Below are 20,327 nucleotides of genomic sequence, written 5' to 3' on the forward strand. Positions count from 1 at the left end.
CTCAGTTTTAACTTTATTTGCCCAGGATTGGATGAAGATTGAAAGAGTGACCTATATGGTGGCAGGATATTCTAGAAAGGAAAGTTTTCCAAGTAATAAATTTGCACCAAAAGACTTAAAAAGAAAATCACACAGTGTTTTTTCCCTAGCCTAGGTGACATGGCAGTTAAGCCAGAGAGAGGTTAGTAAATAACACAAATGTAATTTAATCTTCATTCTCTGAGTTCCATAGTTTGAAGAATTTAAATATTTTGTACTGCAAAGGATGGTAAATATGAGGTTAAAAGAATAAGTGATAGAATAAAGCAAAGTTTTGACTAGAATATTTTTTGGTAATATTTGGTGTACTGAATTCCCATTGGAGGCTGGATGCTTTTCAAAACAGAAATATCTGTTAAGTGGATAATGTGAGCCTGTTTGTAAAAGGAGTGAAGGGTCAAATGAATTCATGATTTCTGCTGATTTAGGGATTGCTGTGCTTTTGTAAATGCAACTGCACTAAGTAAGTTGGATGCAACTGCAACTTGACACATCCCAAATCGTGGACCCTTTCGAGAGACTACTAGAAAGATAAAAATGAAATGTCAAATAGTCACACAGAACTCAACCAGGACAGATACATGTAGGGTTACCAAGGAAGAAAAGAAGGAAAAATTAAGACCAGAGAAGCTCGTGAAAGAGAGAAGTCTATGCTGAGGCTTATTATTATAAAAACATATTTGGTGACATACCTCTTTATAACATAGGAAGTATTTTCATGGTTTTTAATTTTGAGTTGACTTAATTCGTGGAATGGTATGGTTTCCATGCTTTTATGGACTTAACTTCAGCTCCCAGTTTTACTCACGATAGCCTTCTTTTCTCCAACCTACCATGATGACCCAGTTTTCCCTGAGGAGTTGTAGGAAATGAGAGGCAAAACAGGCATAGCAGCATTCTTGGATCATATCCAGGAAACGATTTTTACCCCTTGGAATACATGGAGGGTGCTGCTCCAGGCCTTGTATGTGTGGCTTGGGAAAGCAGTGATGTTCTCAGCATTCACTCGAACAGGAAAGCACTGTGTGGTTAACAGGAGCGGCAGGGAGTACAACCCAATGTCCTCAGAGAACATAAGCACTCCGATCCACACGCGCATCGTCACCGGGGCACTGGAGGCGCTGTGGAGGCGGATAGTTCCCTTGCTACATACCACAACTGAGGGACCTCAGGCCCCCGGAGCCAAGAAACTGGTTGTGTCCCAGTAGTCACACAGGAGGGAGGAGGCCATTAACAGAGCAAAACTAGCAGGACTAGTAGAGTAGTGCCAGGGTGACGTTCCGGAGCAATTCACATTCTACAAGCTGCTGTTGTTCACTTGATCACACCCTCAGAACAAAAGAGAAGAGTGACCTTCAGGAATCTGAAAGGGGTGGTCATGAGAAACGTGTTTTGAGTCCTCGGCTGCTTGTTGGAGAGCGAGGAGGATGACACAGACTGGAACAGAGAGAGGGTGGATGGTGCCTGAACTCACTGAACCTCCCTATACAGTTACCACGAGATGACTTCCTTTATCAGTTTCTCTCTCAATGGCCCAAAATGCAATGCAAGCTTTAATGCTGCTACTGAAATGTCAGAGGCAAAATGAAGTTTAATAGGCAAGTCCTGCTTCTCTATGATTCAGAACTGAAGTGTGGAGATTACAGAGGGAAGGTTTTACTCCTACCTCTGCTGAGTTGTAGTTTGTTTCATGCATGCAGACACCCACCCATCACAGGGACACACGGAGGCCGGTTTCAGGGTTTGGAGATTTTAGAATTATGCTGAATTCCTGTATCTAAAGCATCCCAGAGTGGTAGTGTACCACGTTTTATTCTGTCTGGATTCTAATGTTGATGCTATCTGGAATATGACCATTGAAATATGTAAAGGACATGAGCTAAATGATTCATAACCTTTCCAGGTCAGTATTTGCTTCTGGAAGTTTTATCAGATGTATTTTATATACCGTCTGTGCATGTATATATATTCAATGTTTTTGTTGTTTTTCTTGCAAACTATTGTAGGAGGCTTTATTCAAACTGAAAAATACACCTAGCGTAAAATGTTCCCACTTTGAATCCATAATATATTTCGAGTTCTTCCTTGAAAAGTAGCACTCTAAACCAAACTTGTTGGTCTCTTTGAAGACAGAAAACTCAGGCTTGTCCAAGAGCAAACCCTGCCCTTAAGCTAAGAACCAGCCTGGATGATGATGACGATTTGATTTCACTCTAGGATCCATAGACTGTTTTATATTCCCTTAAACCTTCTGGCAGAGGCTGCCGCGTCACTCAGATGCAGGGTTTGTGCCAAGTGATGCTTTCTGTGTCGAACTTCCCCACTTCAAACAAACAGAAAAAGGCATCAGGAATGTATTTGTTCCTGTGTGGTGATTTTTTTAAATAAATTATTGTTGTATAACATGTATCTTAGAAACTTTTTTCGTCTTTGAAAAGAAACCTAGTTAGGTCTGTTTCTACGTCCCTGGCAATTGTGTGCATGTGTTTGCACATGTGTGTGCGTGCGTGAGTGCATGCGTGTGTATGCACATATGCACACATACGTGTACATTGAACTCTTACAGGAATCTGATATCCAGGTGTTGTGTATATTTAAACTTAAAGTAACAGATTGTCCGGTGGAATGGATGTCCATATAATTAAGCTCGTAATTGTCTCTAGTGTGGTTAGTATGTCTATTAAATGGAACAAATCACTTAGATTCTCATTATCCGGCTGATTTCTTTGTGTAAATTTTTTTGTTGTTATTCATTTGCCACACTTCAATTTTTTCCTGGTGCTTGAACAGTAAAAACCTGGTACGTAAGCATTTTAAAGGACATCATTTTGATCAAGCCATGAGCTAACACGAATGTAAACGGATTTCTCTAACCCGTCTTAAAATTATTTTACTTCGTTTTTAAGACCCCACTTCAGGGGCTATCTGTAGTCAGATTACATTTCTTAAGAATAAAATGTGCTGCACCCTCAACTCAGTCATTTTTTAGTATTTCTGTCCTGTGAAATTTCAAATTAATTGGCTGTATATATTTTTTCTCAACCTTTTCTAATTTGGCATTTGTTAACTAAATGCTTGTTTCCTTATTGATTATTGTGCTTTTCCCCCTACTATTTCACCATGCCATGTTTTCAGAACTAGTTATCCTTTTACCTGAATATTTCTCTTTTTCCCCCTAATAATTTTCCATTTAGTCTATGAGCACAAATTTCTCTGACAACTGTGCTGATGATACTTTTCCTCATGTTTCCTAGTATCATGTAAATGGAGACTTACTTTCTTCCCCCTTACAGAGTTGAGTTGGCTTTGCAAACTGTTCAAGTAAAGATTAGGTCTGTCAACATTTTTAGATGGCCTGTGAAATTTACATATTGATTTGGCCCTGCCCACGTGAGCCCTGGCCACTTACACAGAGGTGCTCTCTCTTTAATCTCTTTTACACACAGCTCCTACCATGGCTTCTATTAAACATGGGTAAGTTTATTTTCTAATTTTAATACAGTACCTTTGCTTTTATCCTGTGTTTCGATTCATTGGATTGCATGATTTAAATCTAAACCGTAATTACCCTGGTATTCTGCATTTTACCTTTAATGATGTTCTTGAAATTCTCTTTCTAAGGCCATCTTAAAAGCCTCTGTTTTAGTCTCTCAAGCTTTCACTGACATTACATTATACTGTTACATCTTAATTCTGTACATCTGTATTTACTTATTTTTATTCCTGCATGTGAAGTCCTTCCTCACCATAGAAAGCAGGTAAAGCATGCCATTGGTTTAATGCTTTCACAAATAAGCAAGGTAGCAATTGAACATAATAGATGTATGTTTATACACATACACAATTGTGTGTGTATATACGTGTGCATAAATAATGCATACATATGTGTATATGTAAATCTCTATGGTTAGTTATCCCCCAAGATTAAAGTGTTAAACAGATTTTACTTATGGCTTGACACTGGTAACTAATGTTCTGAGATAGTTTACGGCCTTTAGAAGGATTTTATTTAATTTCAGAATAATTCTATTAGTTACCGCTTATGGACTATGTTCACTATGCATTCTCTGTTGTGGTTAGATATCATTTTCTTTTCACTGTAACTTCAGGTTATTTTAAATTGTTACTCAATTGTGTCAAAGAATATGCAAAATTAGGTATTGATCAAGAACTTACTTTTTCTCTTTCAGAAAAGAGTATAGGCTCTTCACTCAGTCTATCTGGGTTTTAATCCTTGTTTTGGCACATACTAGCTTCGTGACCTCGTTGTCTAAAGAGCCCAGGGAGGTAGTATGACAGGTCAGTGAGGTAACACAGGTGAAAGAAAGACTTAGGTCAACAAGCCTGCAGTGTGTTGAGCTCCCTTATTGTGTCATCATCGTAATTTATAGGTCTTTGCATACCCATAAATCTAATATTATATATTATACTAAGATTCTTCTTTTAGTTTCCTGAACTGTAAATAAAAAAAAATTCCTTAAAAATTCTATCTCCTAGTAGAAGCTGCATACGGATTTACATTAGGTTTAATCCTAGTATCTGAGTTGATCTTTCAGCCTGAGGCTGTAGGTGGATTCTGTGTGATTATCCTCTTTGGCAAGAAAAGAAATCAGAAGTATGATGACTATGTGTTACTGAGTCCACAAATCTTGTTGTTAATAAGCAGTGATCAGAACTCAGGCCATGTGACCCCTCTTTAAGAGTCCTTACAATGCATCTATCATCTGCTTCTCAAATATGTTGCAATATTTGTTACTCAACTTACTTTACTCTTCCTCTTTTACTTCATAAGTGTTAAATTCCATGAATCAGCTTATCTGAAAAAACTGTTACAAAGGATTTGATTTAAACCATACAAATACTAAAAGGTTTATTATTTTTAATATGTTTGAAATGAAGAGAGTCAAAGAATGACACAATATTTAAAAGGAAATTACTGTGAAAGCTAATGGCGTAAAAATTTTAAATTTTAGTATAAAATTATAAAAAAAAGTTTCAAATTGTAAAAAAAAATTTTAAACTGTCAAATGTTAGAAGACTGGCCAGTTCCTTACTAATTAACAAGGAAAGGACAAACAAATCCATAGAAAAAAAAGATGAACAAGAATATAATCACAAATATTTTAAAGATTTATTCATTTATTTTAGAGAGAGTGCATGTGCGAGGATGGGGAGGGACAGAGGGAGAGGGAGAGAGGGCATCCCCACTGAGCATGGAACCCATGCAGGGTTCAGTCTCATGACCCTGAGAGATCAGGACTGAGCCGAAACCCACTCAACTGACTGAGCCACCCAGGCACCCCTCACAAACATTTTAAAATAGGAATGGCTAACATACTTAAGAAAATAGGTTAAACTTCAGTCATTTGATTATTTATCCATAAAAAAAGTACTTGTTAAAAACTCAAAATTCATTATCAACCAGTATGAGTGTGTATGCAGACAGGCAGTATCACACATCGTGGTGTACATGTATGAACAGAAATTTGGTAAAACTCTCCCCCCCCCCAAAGGTACACACTTTTGACCTAGAAATGTCACTCACTGCTATTTACTGGTGTCCTAGAGCAGGTAAACAAAACTGTATATACGTGCAATGATACTGTAATAGTGTTGTATGGTGACGGATGGGAACTACACTTGGTAGCATAGCATAACATACGAGATGTTGAATCACCATGCTGTACACCTGAAACGTTGTGTGTCAACTATACTCAAAAAATTTTTAAACTGTATATGAATGTTTAGCATTTTTTGGTAAGATCAAAGAACTGCAAATAAAAAAGTATCCATTAAATAAGAGATCCGTTATTTAAAAGACAATACATCCTTTACTATGGAATATTTTTTCAATAATGGAAAAAGGGAGCATTAACTCTATCCAAAATATGATAACATCTCCAAGGCACATAATTAGAGAAGAGTCAGGTTGCAGAAAGTATGATTTGGTCTATGTATTATTCTATATACACATGTATGTAGATTTAAAATTCATAAAGCCAAAGGCAGTTGGGGAGAACATACCTGAATTGGGGGTTGGAAGAAACTTCTCATTCTATACCTTTTTATAATTTTCAATATTTCTTATTTGTCCATATTACTTTAATAAGTTCCCTAAAATAAATATTTAATAACCAGCGATCACCATAGCAAGTATTGATTAAACACTATATGTCAGGCTCTTTCCTAAATCCGTTATATTATCACTATCCATCTTTACAACAATTCTGAGAAGGCAGTATTGCCACTGTAACTAAGAGGTGAAGTAGTTAACAAGTCACACGCTTTAGGAGGTGACGAACTCTAAATTCAAACTCTGGTCCATTGACTTTCAAAGCAGATGCTCTTCATCCCAACCGAACCATTGAATATTTGTGGTACAAACAGGCAGCCTGGTAACTTCTGATTTCTGGCCATCCTCACTCCCTTTTTTTATTTTATTTTATTTTTTTTAGGAGGAGGGAGGCAAGGGGCAGAGGGAGGGAGGGCAGAGATAATCTTAAGAAGGCACCACGCCCAGTGTGGAGCCTGATGCAAGGCTCGGTCTCATGACCCTGAGATTGTGACCTGAGCCAAAATCAAGAGTCGGAAACAACCTACTGAGCCACCCAGGGTCCCCCGTTCATTATTATGGTTATGACAATTATTGTGTGTATCCATTTATTTAATGGGTTACCAGCTTTGAGCCTGGTCTTCACTCTGGGAATTCAGCAGTGAACTCACCGGGCAAATGTCCCCTACCTGATGGAGCCAATATTCTAGCAGATGCAAAAACAGGACAAAAAAAGTTAGCCAAATCTATGCAGGATGTTGCTACGTAATTATAAGAAAGTAGAAGGGAGAAAAGGGGCAGGGGCCCAAGGGAAGGGGTTTGAGTGCTGGTAATCAGGCCCCTGCCAAGTGCTGCAGACAACTCCCTCACTTAGCTCTGGTTACCATCCTCTTACTTGGTTTTGTCCATTTTTTGATTAAAAAAAATAAGAGGATGTGGTCCTTCAACTGCTACCCCCCACTCGATACAACCAGTGCCCAGGACCGTCAGGATTCACTTGTCTGTCTGATTCCAAACCCTACGTGGTCACAAAAAGAGAGTTCCCAAAGAAATGTGCCTAAGCGGACTTGATTATGGTGTAAGTTTTAACCTTCATTATACTAGATCTATCTAGTGTTCTAGTGGACGCACATAAGGCAAGGTGTGCTCTCATATAAGAGTACGAGATACTTCAAAGTACTTTGCGTCCATATTCTTTTCCTGAAACGAAAACCTCAACATTGTTTACTCAGAAATGGGTGCAGCACTTTTCTGCCTTTTCGTTCCAGGTATCGATTTTGCTCAAAACCTAAACGTATGCTTACAGATTTTACTTAGCTGTGCTCTTTCCGGGTCTTGGCACACAAGACTCAGAAAGCCACTCAGGAACTGCTGTCTATGGGATTGAACACAGCTGCCTCTGGGAATGTAAATTTGATTCTTTGGACTGCTTGGGAGTGTGTGACATTTTCCTCTCTAGAGACAGTCAGAGGGCTTGGATGGCATTAGGCTACTGATGAGTGATCCAAGTAAGTTCAGTGTCAAAGCATCTATTTTGCTTGTATTTTTTCTGAAGTATCTTTCTCTAATGCTGTTCATGTTTTCATCATCATTTAACTATTCTTTCAATGTGTTTAAAATGTGCTCTTTAAAATAGGAACTATCCAAACTCCTCTGTCTGTGAGCTATTTCTGAATTGTCATGTTGGGGGCAGGGAAAAGTGTGTGAGAATTCAAGTTGAGAAGAAAATATATCAAAGCAGTTTAAATACAATAAAATAGATATTCTTAACGCAGTTTTTAAAATAGCCCTTTACTACCTTTTTACAACAAAGATTAAAGGTCGCAGTGTAAAGGACTCCCCTTTTTGGTTACCTGAAATCTCTAAGCTCTTCTGTTGAAACGAAAAGCCTAAATCACAAGGAGATTGTCCAAGTTCATTTCTACTTTATCCTAATTGAGTGGTCTAAAATTTGGAAAGAAAAAGCCCAATATACCTTAAGTATTAATACCTAAGCATTAATTTTTAAATAAATGTGTCAGTGAAAATACCTGGGAAAAAGAAAGCAATGTTTGAGGGAAAAAGAGCACCGGAGATCCCTTCCAGTTGTACCGCAATGCTAACAAGTGAAAAGATCCACCCATACTCAGAAGGGAGCGTGCAGGCAATCCAGCGAGGAGGACTGCTGTAAATAGGATCTAATGAGCTAAATATATATCTGCGTGGTGTTGTCCGCTTGCTTTATTTCAAGGTTGACTTGGAGGCATGTGTTCAGTTAGCCTGTCTGATAGAGGACAGTTTAACTTTGTAAAGATGTTGCTCTTCCTTACATGATTTTGGGAATTTCTTTGTAAGAAGGGATTCTTCATATTGACAGTCTTTCCCCCACAAGAACTTCTGTTGTCATTAGATTTTTTAAAAATGCCTTTCCTTTAAAGAACCTTAAGTATATACCTTTTTACATTAAAAGGTTATCTTAAATGGAATTCTAGTTCATTGTTATTGAACAGTTGTGTTTTGGCTGAAGAAATTTACGGGAAGTTTAATTTTTTATATTCATACAGATATTTTGCTGTGCTTGTGAAACTTGCAGAAAACTAACAGAGAATGAAAAACAGTTAAGAATTTCCAGTTAGAACAATATGGTTTCCTTTTTAAAGACAATTTATCACCCTTGTTGATTGACAGTGTCTCCAATTGTTTTTGGAATCCTTAGTCTTTATGCACTTTAGATTAATGCTGTACAGAGAAGTGCATTTTATTTCAACTTCGTGGAGTTTTGCAAGCTAAATCATGACAAGGAAGTAAGATTGCTAATTCTTCCTAATTTATACTTTCTACTCTCGGACCCAGTTCATCATCTGGAATAATGATTGGGCAGGAAAACAGATTATATTAGAGGCAGATCAGCAGGTCAGTGCCTTTTGTTTCTCTGGCCTCTGACTGACTTGGATGGGAAAATGGCCAAAAAAAGAAAAGTCTGCTGAGTCTCTCGGATATAGGTAATGGGTCCTCACCAGACCATAAAAATAGACGCGTAAAACAGCCATACCAGTAGTGTGATGTGGGTGGGTTTCTTTCTTTCTTTTTTTTTTTTTCCTAAATCCTCTGGCAACAAACCACTCACTGGGATTTGATACCGTACTTTTTTTTTTAAAGCATATTTAAACTCACACACTTTATGTAATGAGGATTTTAGTGTAGGGTTTTTCTGCAGAGTACCATTTGGTCCTACCAAGAACAGTCTGTTCAAATGTTTGAGCCTTTGATTGAAAGATCTTTCTTAGTCTTTTTAAAGGTAAGTCATATGATTTGTTTTTAACAAAAAAGATTTCTATCTCCTAAATGATAGGAGATGACTCTACTATATAAAGACTCTTAAGAAGTTGTAGAACAATGACAACAAAAAGCTGTAACTGTTTTTTCAAAGTCATTAGGCTTTATTTAAAAATTAGGTTTGTTTTGTTTTCCAAGTTACCAGTCTTTCTACATTTTATCTTTAAAAAATAATAAAACCTTGTCCATGTCAATGGCATTTATTTTTTGATGTTTAAAATATTACATCTGAGAATATTTACTAATATTTAAAATGATTTATGATTCAATTTTACCATTGTAAAACTTTTGTTGTATACTTAGGGTATTTATACCTGATTTTTAAATTTAATTTAGGAATAAAAATTCATAAGATTAATATAATGCATTAATTGTTATAAATGACTTGCCACTCTATGTCAACATACTTTGTAGTTTGCAGTTCACTGCTTATTACTTGACAGAGTCATTAGTGTGTTTAATTTTCTTTCTGAATTGCATTAATTGTTGGTGAACTTTGTCACTATGGTTAAAAACAATGTGTATTTTGGATATGTTCTTGTTAAGCATTTTTTTCCCTTAATGAACAAAGATACTATAATTGCTACTTAGAATGATAAATTATGTTCTAAATAATGATTTCTAGATTTAATTAGTGTAAATTATGTAAAATTTGGTAGGTAGGAGAATAAAAATAATATTTTTGTCTCTGTAGGAAGCTTATAAATATCAACAAATTATTTCCTTGAATGATGACACCGAGTTTAAATAAAGGTTAAATCATTCTAGGAAAATGAAAATTTTCAATTTAATTACAGCAAGTTAATGCATACTGGAAATGGCATAAATTCTCTGGAGTAAATTTCACACAGTTTCTGGAATTATCAAGAAACATGGTGAAAGATGTTTTTAAAATGTTTGCATGCATTTTTCAGTCCTCTCCTATGTGGTTTTAAGTTAGTAATGTCTTTTGAATCTAAAAGAAGCATTGCTTCCAATATTGGTTCAGAAAAGAATGAAAAATGAAATTTTAAAAGGGTTTTGTTATGTAGCGTCCAGTGGTCCACTGGATTTTATAAGAGAAAAATATGTAGAAAATCTTGATTTACCAGAATCATTATTATACCAGAACAATGAATCCAGATCACCGTCATCAGATAACAGGTTAGCCTGGGACAAACATCATCCTTACAATTGGACAATATTTGCACAGGACGTACTGGAGAGTTTGGAATTTCTAGTTGCCTCCTTTATTTTTTATGAAAATGTCTGGCCCTGTTTACTCAAGCACATTTGAATCTTGTGGATTTTTTGTTTCTGAAGGAACAAATTCTGTAACTGTCTTTTGATTTATATCACAAGCTGTTTCATTTCACGGGCCCAAGTTATGGCTAAAAGCTTTAGCATCTCCTAAACTTGCAGCTCCTCCCCATTTGTATGATATTCCAAGTTCCTATAGATGAAGATTTTGTTGTCATCTAAGTGTTTTGAAAATAACCATTCCTACTTGTGTACATGATATACATTTAGTAAATTTTAAAAATTGGCCAATATGAAACAACATTTTACTGTTTAATTGCATGGTGGTTCAAAATAATATATCATGATAACATGTCAAAATAATATTTTTCTGTGATAGGAATTTATATACATAATCTCATTTACTTTTGACATTTACAACTTTATTTGATTAGTGGTACAGTCATTTTAGAGAAAATGTCGCCACAGAGGAACTATACTATCAAGACCCAAATTAAAACTGAATCACTTGCCTTTAGTCCAGAATCTGAAACATTGCAAACCACAGGGTATCTTATTGTTTATAGTATAATTTGAGGTGGGAAAAAAATAGCATTCCTATCTGAGGTTCAAAGATCAAGAAAAGCTCTAGACAGTCCTATTTAAATGGATATGATACTAAGAGAATCATTTCAAACCTATAGCAATCCCCGTAGTCAAGCACTCAAAAGATAGCCTTGTTTCTAGAAGGATCCTTAGTATAACATACGAAATCCAATGTACTTATTGGTTTAATTTCAGAGTACCACCAAAACAAGTTTTAAATCGTAATATTTGAAAAGTATAATTTAGTGATATGTATTATTGTTTCATATTATAAACATGTATAATTTTTTTCTAGTGTATATTTTTACCTCCACATATTCTTTTTTTTTTTTTTAAGATTTATTTATTTATTTTTAGAGGGGCTGGGGAGGGGCAGAAGGGGAGGGACAGAGAATCCGAACAGACTCTCTGCTGAGTGTGGAGCCCGATGCAGGGCTTGATCCCCAGGACCCTGAGATCATGACCTGAGCTGAAAGCAAGAGTTGGGCACTTAACCAACTGAGCCATTCATCATAAGATTAGGTACCCCTGCCCCCACATATTCTAATAGGCTAGAAATGCACATATAAAAAAGCCTGTGGTAACTTCAATAAGAAAAGATGTTGGAGAACTTCTCATCTAGTTATTGAAGTATTTTCTGCAGAGGCCTAGGGTTCTGTGAGGATGACTCAGAGCCCAAGTGAAGTAGGACAGGAAGGGGGAAAGGGCCACAGTTCTTGCCCCCTTTAACCAGAAAAGCTTCTCTTTTAGCTGTGTTTATATATTGGACTTGCATGTAAAGAATTCTATCTCTAAACAGAAGTTTATAAGATATGGATCTAATGACCTTCTATTTCCACATGAGCAGATTTAAACATAAGCAGATTTAAATTACTGATTTACAACCACTGCAAGTAGCTTGGGTTTGAATCTGTATCATACTCATGTCTAGGAAATCATGGCTTGTAAACACACCTAGGCATGGTGTGGGGTCAGAGTGTGAAAAGGGATCTAATTTTAAAAGCTAACTTTCATCATTCATATCCAACCTGTTGAATTAATCACCTCCCAACCACCAAAATTGGGTTTTGTGGGCAGGTACCATATTTAACAGGTGAGGAAGGCTGTGTATCAAAAGAGCAGTGTGTGTGTGGTTGAAAACAGAAGTGTGTGGTCTGGTTTTCTATTCTAAGGAAACGTGCAAGGAAGGTTTATGGATAGAATAGGAAATCTGAGCTACTCACTCATGAGTAAGAAAATGTCATGTGGGTCCTGGCATTCATTTAGGGTACAAATACTTTTGTAATCTGAAGCTTTTTCAAGCTTTGCAGTTCACATCCCAGGAAATTTTACCTCCAGGCCACGCCTTTTCTGGGTGGAGTTTCCTGAGGAACAGGGCTTTATCCACACATGGGAAGAATTACAGATTCTCTGGGAATTTTCTCTGATTTTTCTGACTTATTTATTGGAGAGTCTTCTTAGAGCTCAGTCTCTCAGTTTCTACCACCAGGTTTTCAACGTAGTAGAAAGGTATAATGCTCCTAAGTTAATTCTGGAAACACTCCTTTGATTTGACAAGGGAAAAAAAAAAAAAAAAAAAAAAAATGTGTTTTTCCTCCTTTTTTAAAAGGAAANTTTCAAAGGTAACCCAAGGGAATAAGATACACTTACAAATTCCACAAAAGGAGTAGGATTTATAATCTGTAACTGGTAAGATACAGCTGATCTCCCTATAGACTCAAGAAAGGTATGTGATAAGTGGTATTTTTAAACATGCCTTTTTCTTTCCCCTTCTTTAGACAAGTCTCAACCATTAGTTTTCTTTCCTGTACCTGTGACTGTTCTTTGCTTTCTAAATCTAAGTACTTCAAGCAAGAAGTAAATTATTGCAGATATCAATGTCTTATCTAGTCTTATGAAGGAGAAATAACAATACATAATAAAATGTAATCCAAAATTAGCAAGTGAAATAAATTATTAATATGTAAGGAACTATGTTATGAAGAAAACCAAGTGTGCAAGACACACACTTTACATGCCTTAGCTAAATGTGCGAGAAGAGTGGGGACGAACTACACTTTTTTTCCTGAAGATAAACATGGGTGGAAAAACTGTTGAATAGAATGTGCTGTAACCTGAACTTTTCTCTTATGTACGCAGTGTGTGTCTTACATAATGTGTTTGGCCCTCCTTTGCCTCAGGTGAATAAAACTGATTTTAATTTTATAATATGAAGCATAAGGTTAAAGTATGAGTTGAATAACAATACCTAATTACTCATGGTATCAAGGCACTGAAGGAAAACAAATGAACCCAAGTAATGTCAAATATCTTGACTATTATTAGGGAAAAAGTTGGAAACTTACAACAAAGGACCAAAAATGAAGCAGTTGAAAGTATGAAAAAAAAAATACACAGACTCCGTCTCTCTCTCGCTCTCTCACAAAAATATTAGTACACGTGTGAAGTAATGTTAGATTAATACTTGTAGTTTTCCTTACATATCATCCAGACCAGTGTTATCCCAGTAACTATCTAACCATGAGATTCAACAGAATAAATTACTTGACACTTCTGTTTTCTGATCAAATTAACTCAACAGCAGTGGGATGGATGCACTATCTCACTTCAGTTTTAAGTTTAAACAGACGGAGCCTAGGCAAGACCCAGGCCTGCCCATTACTTGACATCTCTGGGGCTCAGTCTTTGGAAGTCATAATAATGAGTTTCCTGGCTTAGAGAGGGAGGCATTGGACAGCACGTGCTGTCCCTTGGGTCTTCCGGCGGACGTTCTTGGGACTCTTTGCCCTTTGCAGAAACCCTTCCCTCTAGTACACAGGCTACGTGAATAAAGGAGAAAAATTCTGGAAAAAGTCAGGTGGATTCATGACTCGGTTATGGCATAGAATCTGGAAAAGGGCAAATATATGCACATATATCTATTTCAGCAATAAGAGTTGGAATTTTTAAATCATTTTATGTTCCATCTGTTAGAGTTGCAAATGCCATTAATATTAGTGAAGATGTTTAGTAATGTTTATATGGAACATAAAATAACTTTCCAGAAGGAATGACTTAATTTTTGAGGTGTTTTTCTTAAATAGAATCATGATATTCTATAAAGAAAACTGCAATTTAACTTTGGGGATTTCCTGCACTAATTTTTAAATGGGTTTGCAAAGCTGTAGATTTCTATAGAGATTCTCCTAGGGTTCCATAAAAGTGGAAAGGAGAGTGTCAGGTGGGAGTGGAGAGACCAAGCTGGGAATCAAGATCCCAGGGTTCCCACCCCAGTGGTCCTCCATAGTCACTCTGCCCATTTGTCTTCCATCTAAGAATCTGAAGAACCATTTCAGCTACTTAAATTAAAAACTGCAGATCTCATCTTCGCATCTTATTTTACACATGAAGAAAGTGAAGTATTGAGAGATTAAGTGGTTTGCCTTTGGTCATCTGACAAGAGAATCGCAAGTCAGTTTTTGGTTTGATGTCTAGTTTGCTACTCTGAACTACACTAGGTTAGATCTCTGTGTTTGGATTGTTGCTTTAGGTATAACGTGCAAATGAGAGTTGGAGGATGGTCTTTGAGATGAACATTCAGGAAGATATGACTTACTAAGCTACCCTGGATATGATTATTTGTTCATAGTGTACAGAACACCAGGAAGGTGTGCATGTTACATGATTTCAGAGGGCAGGGAAAGCTTTTCTTCACACTCCACGCCCAAGCCATTAATAAAAAGCCAACTCCAGTCCACAGGAAAACTAAGTCACTTGTTTAGTGATATATATTTTCCTTTTACATTGGAAAAACCTATGACACTAATAGGATTCAGGCTTGTTAGCCACCAGAACCCCCATGTGAATGAGCTCAGTGCATCCTGATTAACAGTGGAAGTGTCCAAGGTGTAAGGCATGGATAAAGGGAGACGACAAAGATAAGAAAGAGTAGAGGCAAGTAACTAAAATCGCCATGGGAAAATTATGTAACACTTAATCTTTCACCATGTTGAGGAAAAGTCTAATTTTCCTTATTTTCTTAGCTATGCAAGTAATATTCTTGAAAAAGGAAATGGTTCCTCCAAGTGGAAATAAGTACTAATGACGTCATAAGGGTGGCACTTCTGTTGCAACAACACTGTGGAGGGAAAATCCGAGATCATAAAATATGATTTTTTTAATTAAATTTACAGTGTTGACAAAAATTTTTTTTGCCCATAATCTCCATTCTTTTGGCATTTAGGTTCTCCATGGCCTTGGGCAATGAAGGAAGGAACATTTGTGTCTTAGCTACAAGGCACATTTTGACTGTTTATCAATGTCAGGTCAGCTCCACTTAAAAAAATACAGTTGCAACCAAAATAGGAATGTGTTTTCAAATATTGGAAGGAACAAATTCTTATTTGGTACAGTAGAATCCATTCATTTCAGAAATCATTTCTTTTCAACCTTTGTGAAATAACCACATAGTGTATAAAGATACCAAAACTAAGACTGATGAGGTGAAATAAATACAGGTACAAATTAGTTGATTTTAACACAATTGATGTGAAGCGATTGCTCATGATGACAATATTGCAGTTGAATATGCAAAAAAAATCTCTTGAGACTGGTAACAAAGCAATGTCTATCATTAAAACTAGGTATCCTGGGGAGCCTGGGTGGTGCAGTCCTTAAGCGTCTGCCTTCAGCTCAGGGCCTGATCCCAGCGTTTTGGGATTGAGACCCACATCAGGATCCTCCGCTGGGAGCCTGCTTCTTCCTCTCCCACTCCCCCTGCTTGTGTTCCCTCTCTCGCTGGCTGTCTCTATCTCTGTCGAATAAATAAATAAAATCTTTAAAAAAAAGAAAAAACAACTAGATATCCTCTACCTCATGTATCTTCTTTAAATTCTTCACACCTTTCTTCTATCCAAAATTCAGTTATTAACAATGAAATTGAAAGTGGAATACATTTCTTCAAAATATCTCAGTTTTCAACATTTTTTTTTTAAATTCAGGCATGAGTTCAGTATTCATGAGATTTTCTTTTAGTAGTTATTATAATTTTGGTGACACGAGAGTATTCTCATATTAATTTCCTGACAATGTATTTTCCCAATTTAACGATGCATTTTTGTTTTAACAGATAGCTTATGAATGATTAGAAGAATTGATTCTTTCTGAGACTCCTCGGAACGTTCCCTATAAAAGCTGTATCTTGCCGTATACTTGTGAATAAGGTATAGTAAAGACAGTGTGTGTTGTCATGCTTGCTTAGCAATGGACAGAGAAGACCTCAGTCTTCACATCTTCCTATGCAGGGGAGCTCCAGGAAGGATGCGGGTGGCTGTGTTTGGGAGGCGAAGCCAGATAAAGGATGAGGAGGTGTCCAAGTGTCCCAGGAAAGCAGATGAGGCGGAAAGTGCAGCAAGCATGTTCTCCTGAGATAAGATTTCAATGCTCATCATCCAACGGTAGAAAATTGAAAAGACGAGAATTTTGAGGAAATACTCTCTATGCCGATATCTTTTATTTCTTCCACGGGTAGATAGTTAAAAGCAAGAAAGGGGAGGGCCTAACCTGGAAAGTCCATCTCATAAAACAAAAAGAAAAAGCATCTGTTTATTTACAGCTGGCAAAATGATTTTTCAGTTGCGTTTTCTTTGTACTTTGATCTCATACTGATTATTTAAGCATCTGTTTTATGATCTCTTTCTAATGCTAGAACCGTACCTCTTGAAACCACTATCAGACCTGGGAGTTGAAAAGAAGCAGGTGCTGAGCTGTAATTTTTTCCCCGCTTAAGAAAATGGGCTGTGATCGGAACTGTGGGCTCATTGCTGGTGCTGTCATCGGCGCCGTGCTGGCCGTGTTCGGAGGGATTCTGATGCCAGTCGGAGACATGCTCATTGAGAATACCATTAAGAAGGTACAAGGAGTCTAAAGGGCATTTCTTGTCATTGTGATTCAGCCTGTCTTCTGTCCTGTGGTACCTGTTTTATATTTCGTGGTCACTGGCAATGTTGTGCCTTTAATACAAAGGTGGTGATGAACCATTGCAACTTCCCCTGAGAGAAATGTTGAAAATAGTGACGTCACTATCTTAAGTGTAATATCCCAATTCTGATAAAAGCTGTTTAGAGGCATGCAGGTTAGTAGAAATAATTGCTTTCCATTATGTCTAAAGACTATGTTGATATGCTTTTGAAGGAGAAATAAGCTACTGTATTTTGTGAGGGTACATTTATAAAATGAGTTATACTTTAGTTCATATTGAGAAGAGATACACACACACACTTAAAATTATATTTCATAACAAAGCAGGAATCTTTGGTAAAACTGGTATAAACTTTTTTATTTGGCAAACTGCTGCTTTTTATAATAGGTGTAATGACCAATGATTGTCTTATAAACATTTCCTATTTATAGAGGTTTATACTGATTCTGTGAAAATACTTTCAGAAACATTATGTAGGACATATGCCAGCATATATGCCGTGAGTCGCCTGTAGTTTTAACAAAATTTAGGGTGATTCAATACACAAGCTTTGCACAACAGGCTAGAATTCATCTCCCGCCCTCGTTCTTTCTAATGAGCTTCATACTCACCGAACTTTAACTGAGAGAGAGAGGAAGCCCGAGAATAAGAAGCAGACCGGCTGAAGTCCTAAACCAAGGGTGGCAAATTCAAATGGCTTGAGAGGTTTGGAGACAGGGTTTAGGAAAAAAAAAATGAAGTTTCCAAGAACAAAATAACATAAGAACAAGAACTATTGTGAGTGAACCTTGAGACTGCGTGTCCTGCCCCAGAGCACGTATACTCAGTTTTTTACGTATAATGCTTACCAAATAAAACATATCTGAGTGCTGGCCTCAGCTTAGGGCCTGGTTAGATGGCAGTGGCCCAGGCAGAGGGTTAATGAGCACAGTACACCATGGAGAACAACAGGAATCCAATCATAAGATGGGCTAGACCTACCAATTTATATGGAAATTTCTGTTAGTGCCAAAACCTTGACTTCTCTCATCCATTCATCCCGTTGACCTCTTGCTCTTACTAGGAGTATAAATAAATATTATTTTATTTCACTGAGGCATTGACTGAAGTGACAAATTAATATGAATTCATTTCAAATCCAGTTATTCATGACAAGAAGCTACTATTTTCCACTATTTCTTTCTATAGCCACAAATGATAGTGGTTTTAAAATTAAAAGAAATTTTCTCAGGGCACCTGGGTGGCTCAGTCGGTTAAGCGTCTGCCTTCAGATCAGGTCATCATCCTAGGGTCCTGGGATCGAGTCTTGCATTGGGCTCCCTGCTCAGCGGGGAGCCTGTTTCTCCCTCTGCTGCTCTCCCTCTTTGTGCTCTCTCTCTCTGTCAAATAAATAAATAAAATCTTAAAAAAAAAAAAAGAAATTGTCTCACTGTAGCCATTGTCTTAGTATAGAAGATAGGACAGTAGGACATTTTTGAGGTAATGGCTCCTATATATATATTCTATGTATATAAGTTCTCTATTTGCTCAATAATAATATAGGCATTTCTAGCTTTTCTATTGCTAACAGATGGCAAATCTTCAACCCCATGCATTTAACCTTAAAAATATTTTGTAAATGGAATGTCACCCCCCTTTCTTGGAATTCCCAGTTTTCTTGCTATTATTTACGATCCAGTTCAATAGAGACAAGCAGATGCTGGTGAGGTGGGGCTTATGTGACCATGTGAGATGGAATTCCATTGCATGGTCCTCTTCCTACTACTGTGCTTGCCTTCTGGATCTTCTGTGGAGAGAGAACAGAATCATTTTCTGTGCTAACACACAGACTATAATGTATCTTTTGGGAAAGTCTCCAGAATGGAAAGTCACAATAACCTCCCACTGTGCAGCATTCTAGACTATTTTTTCTGACACATAATTGATGTTCAGTAGCCACATATTGATCATTTATCTTTTTCTTCTTCATTCAACAATAATAGTACAAATAGCCTCCCCGTTCAATGTTGTGTGACATGCTAACATCTATTTTAAGTGTTTAACATTTATCTCTACATTCATAATAGTTAATCATGAGAAAATAAGAGTTCTGAGATGTCAAAAATGTGCTTTTGTATAGTGACAGAGGGTAAAATTTTTTACCTTAACAAGTATAAGATTTAACTGGGGAAAATTGTATCATACCAACATAGAACTGCAAGCCTAGTATATAATATGGGAAAATGGTACTTAGAAAGAGGACTCTCTCAGAATATTCAGTAACTTCAGAAAGGTGAACCTGTGGACTGGAACAAACATAGGATTTTGAAAGTTCAAAGAGGGCTGCAATAAGGGCATCAGAGGACTGATTAATATTATGGAAAAAGTCGTGAAAATGCAACTAACTGCTCTGAAGAGGGAAGGGAGAATATAGAAAATGTGCCCCAAATATGGGATCAACCAAAGAGATGATTAGGAAAACAACATGGAGTAAAATTTAGGACGCTTCCAAGATCAGGCAGAAGAATGACTGACTATGTGATAGGCAGTAGTTGGTGGGTGTTTCTGGCAGGTGTGAAGAGATAACAAAACCTGCGTTTAGAGATTGATATCACATGGCTAGCATTTAGTTAGTGCTGCCAAGGGCTTCATAGACACCAGCTCACTTAATCTTTGCAGATCTCTATGAGAAGTTATTGTTTTACCCATTTTAGTCACAAGACCTCAAATCGATTTGCCAACTCATGTGGCCGGAAGGAGGGAGTCTATTCCCAAAGCTAGACAACGTGCAAGGAGAGACTAGATCACACCCAGTTCTGTGCACCATGATCCTACAGTAGAAGAGGTGGAGAGGGAGGAGGCCAAGAACAGGAGAACAAGGAAAAACTCTGTAGGACATGGTCACTTTCAGGGAGAACTTAAGACTCCCTCTTACGAAGATCTCCGCACAGTCTGCACACGGTATCACAAAGGCACTCTGGGCTAGCGTGGTGGAGTACTAGGGAAAAAAATGGGTGATGGAGTGCAGTGCAGTTTGCACATGGAACTAAATTAGGAGAGAGGGTGAAAATACTTAAAGATGTCCAGCCGAGCTATTAGGAGAAATGTATACCTTAGGAGACCAAAAAAAAAAAAAAAAAAAAAAAAAAAAAAAAAAAA

The 20,327-nt window shown here is 37.0% G+C and overlaps 1 protein-coding gene across 4 annotated transcripts in view; it reads left to right on the forward strand.

The window, feature by feature from the left end:
- Window positions 1–3,429: 3,429 nt before the first annotated feature.
- The window catches only part of CD36 (CD36 molecule), a 44,869-nt gene continuing 27,971 nt past the window's right edge, over window positions 3,430–20,327 (forward strand). Inside the window, exons 1-3 of one of the 4 annotated variants that reach the window (XM_034667063.1) lie at window positions 3,430–3,513; window positions 16,338–16,431; window positions 16,917–17,120. In XM_034667063.1, coding sequence (XP_034522954.1) covers window positions 17,001–17,120 — 120 coding nt within the window. In that variant the 5' untranslated portion in view covers window positions 3,430–3,513; window positions 16,338–16,431; window positions 16,917–17,000. Of the gene's footprint in view, window positions 3,514–8,867; window positions 9,073–9,094; window positions 9,369–16,337; window positions 16,432–16,916; window positions 17,121–20,327 lie in introns of those variants that run through there. The other 3 variants (XM_034667067.1, XM_034667055.1, XM_034667058.1) reach the window with 3 other exon arrangements.

Source organism: Ailuropoda melanoleuca, chromosome 1 (genome assembly GCF_002007445.2).
Source record: "Ailuropoda melanoleuca isolate Jingjing chromosome 1, ASM200744v2, whole genome shotgun sequence".
NCBI classification, from domain to species: domain Eukaryota; kingdom Metazoa; phylum Chordata; class Mammalia; order Carnivora; family Ursidae; genus Ailuropoda; species Ailuropoda melanoleuca.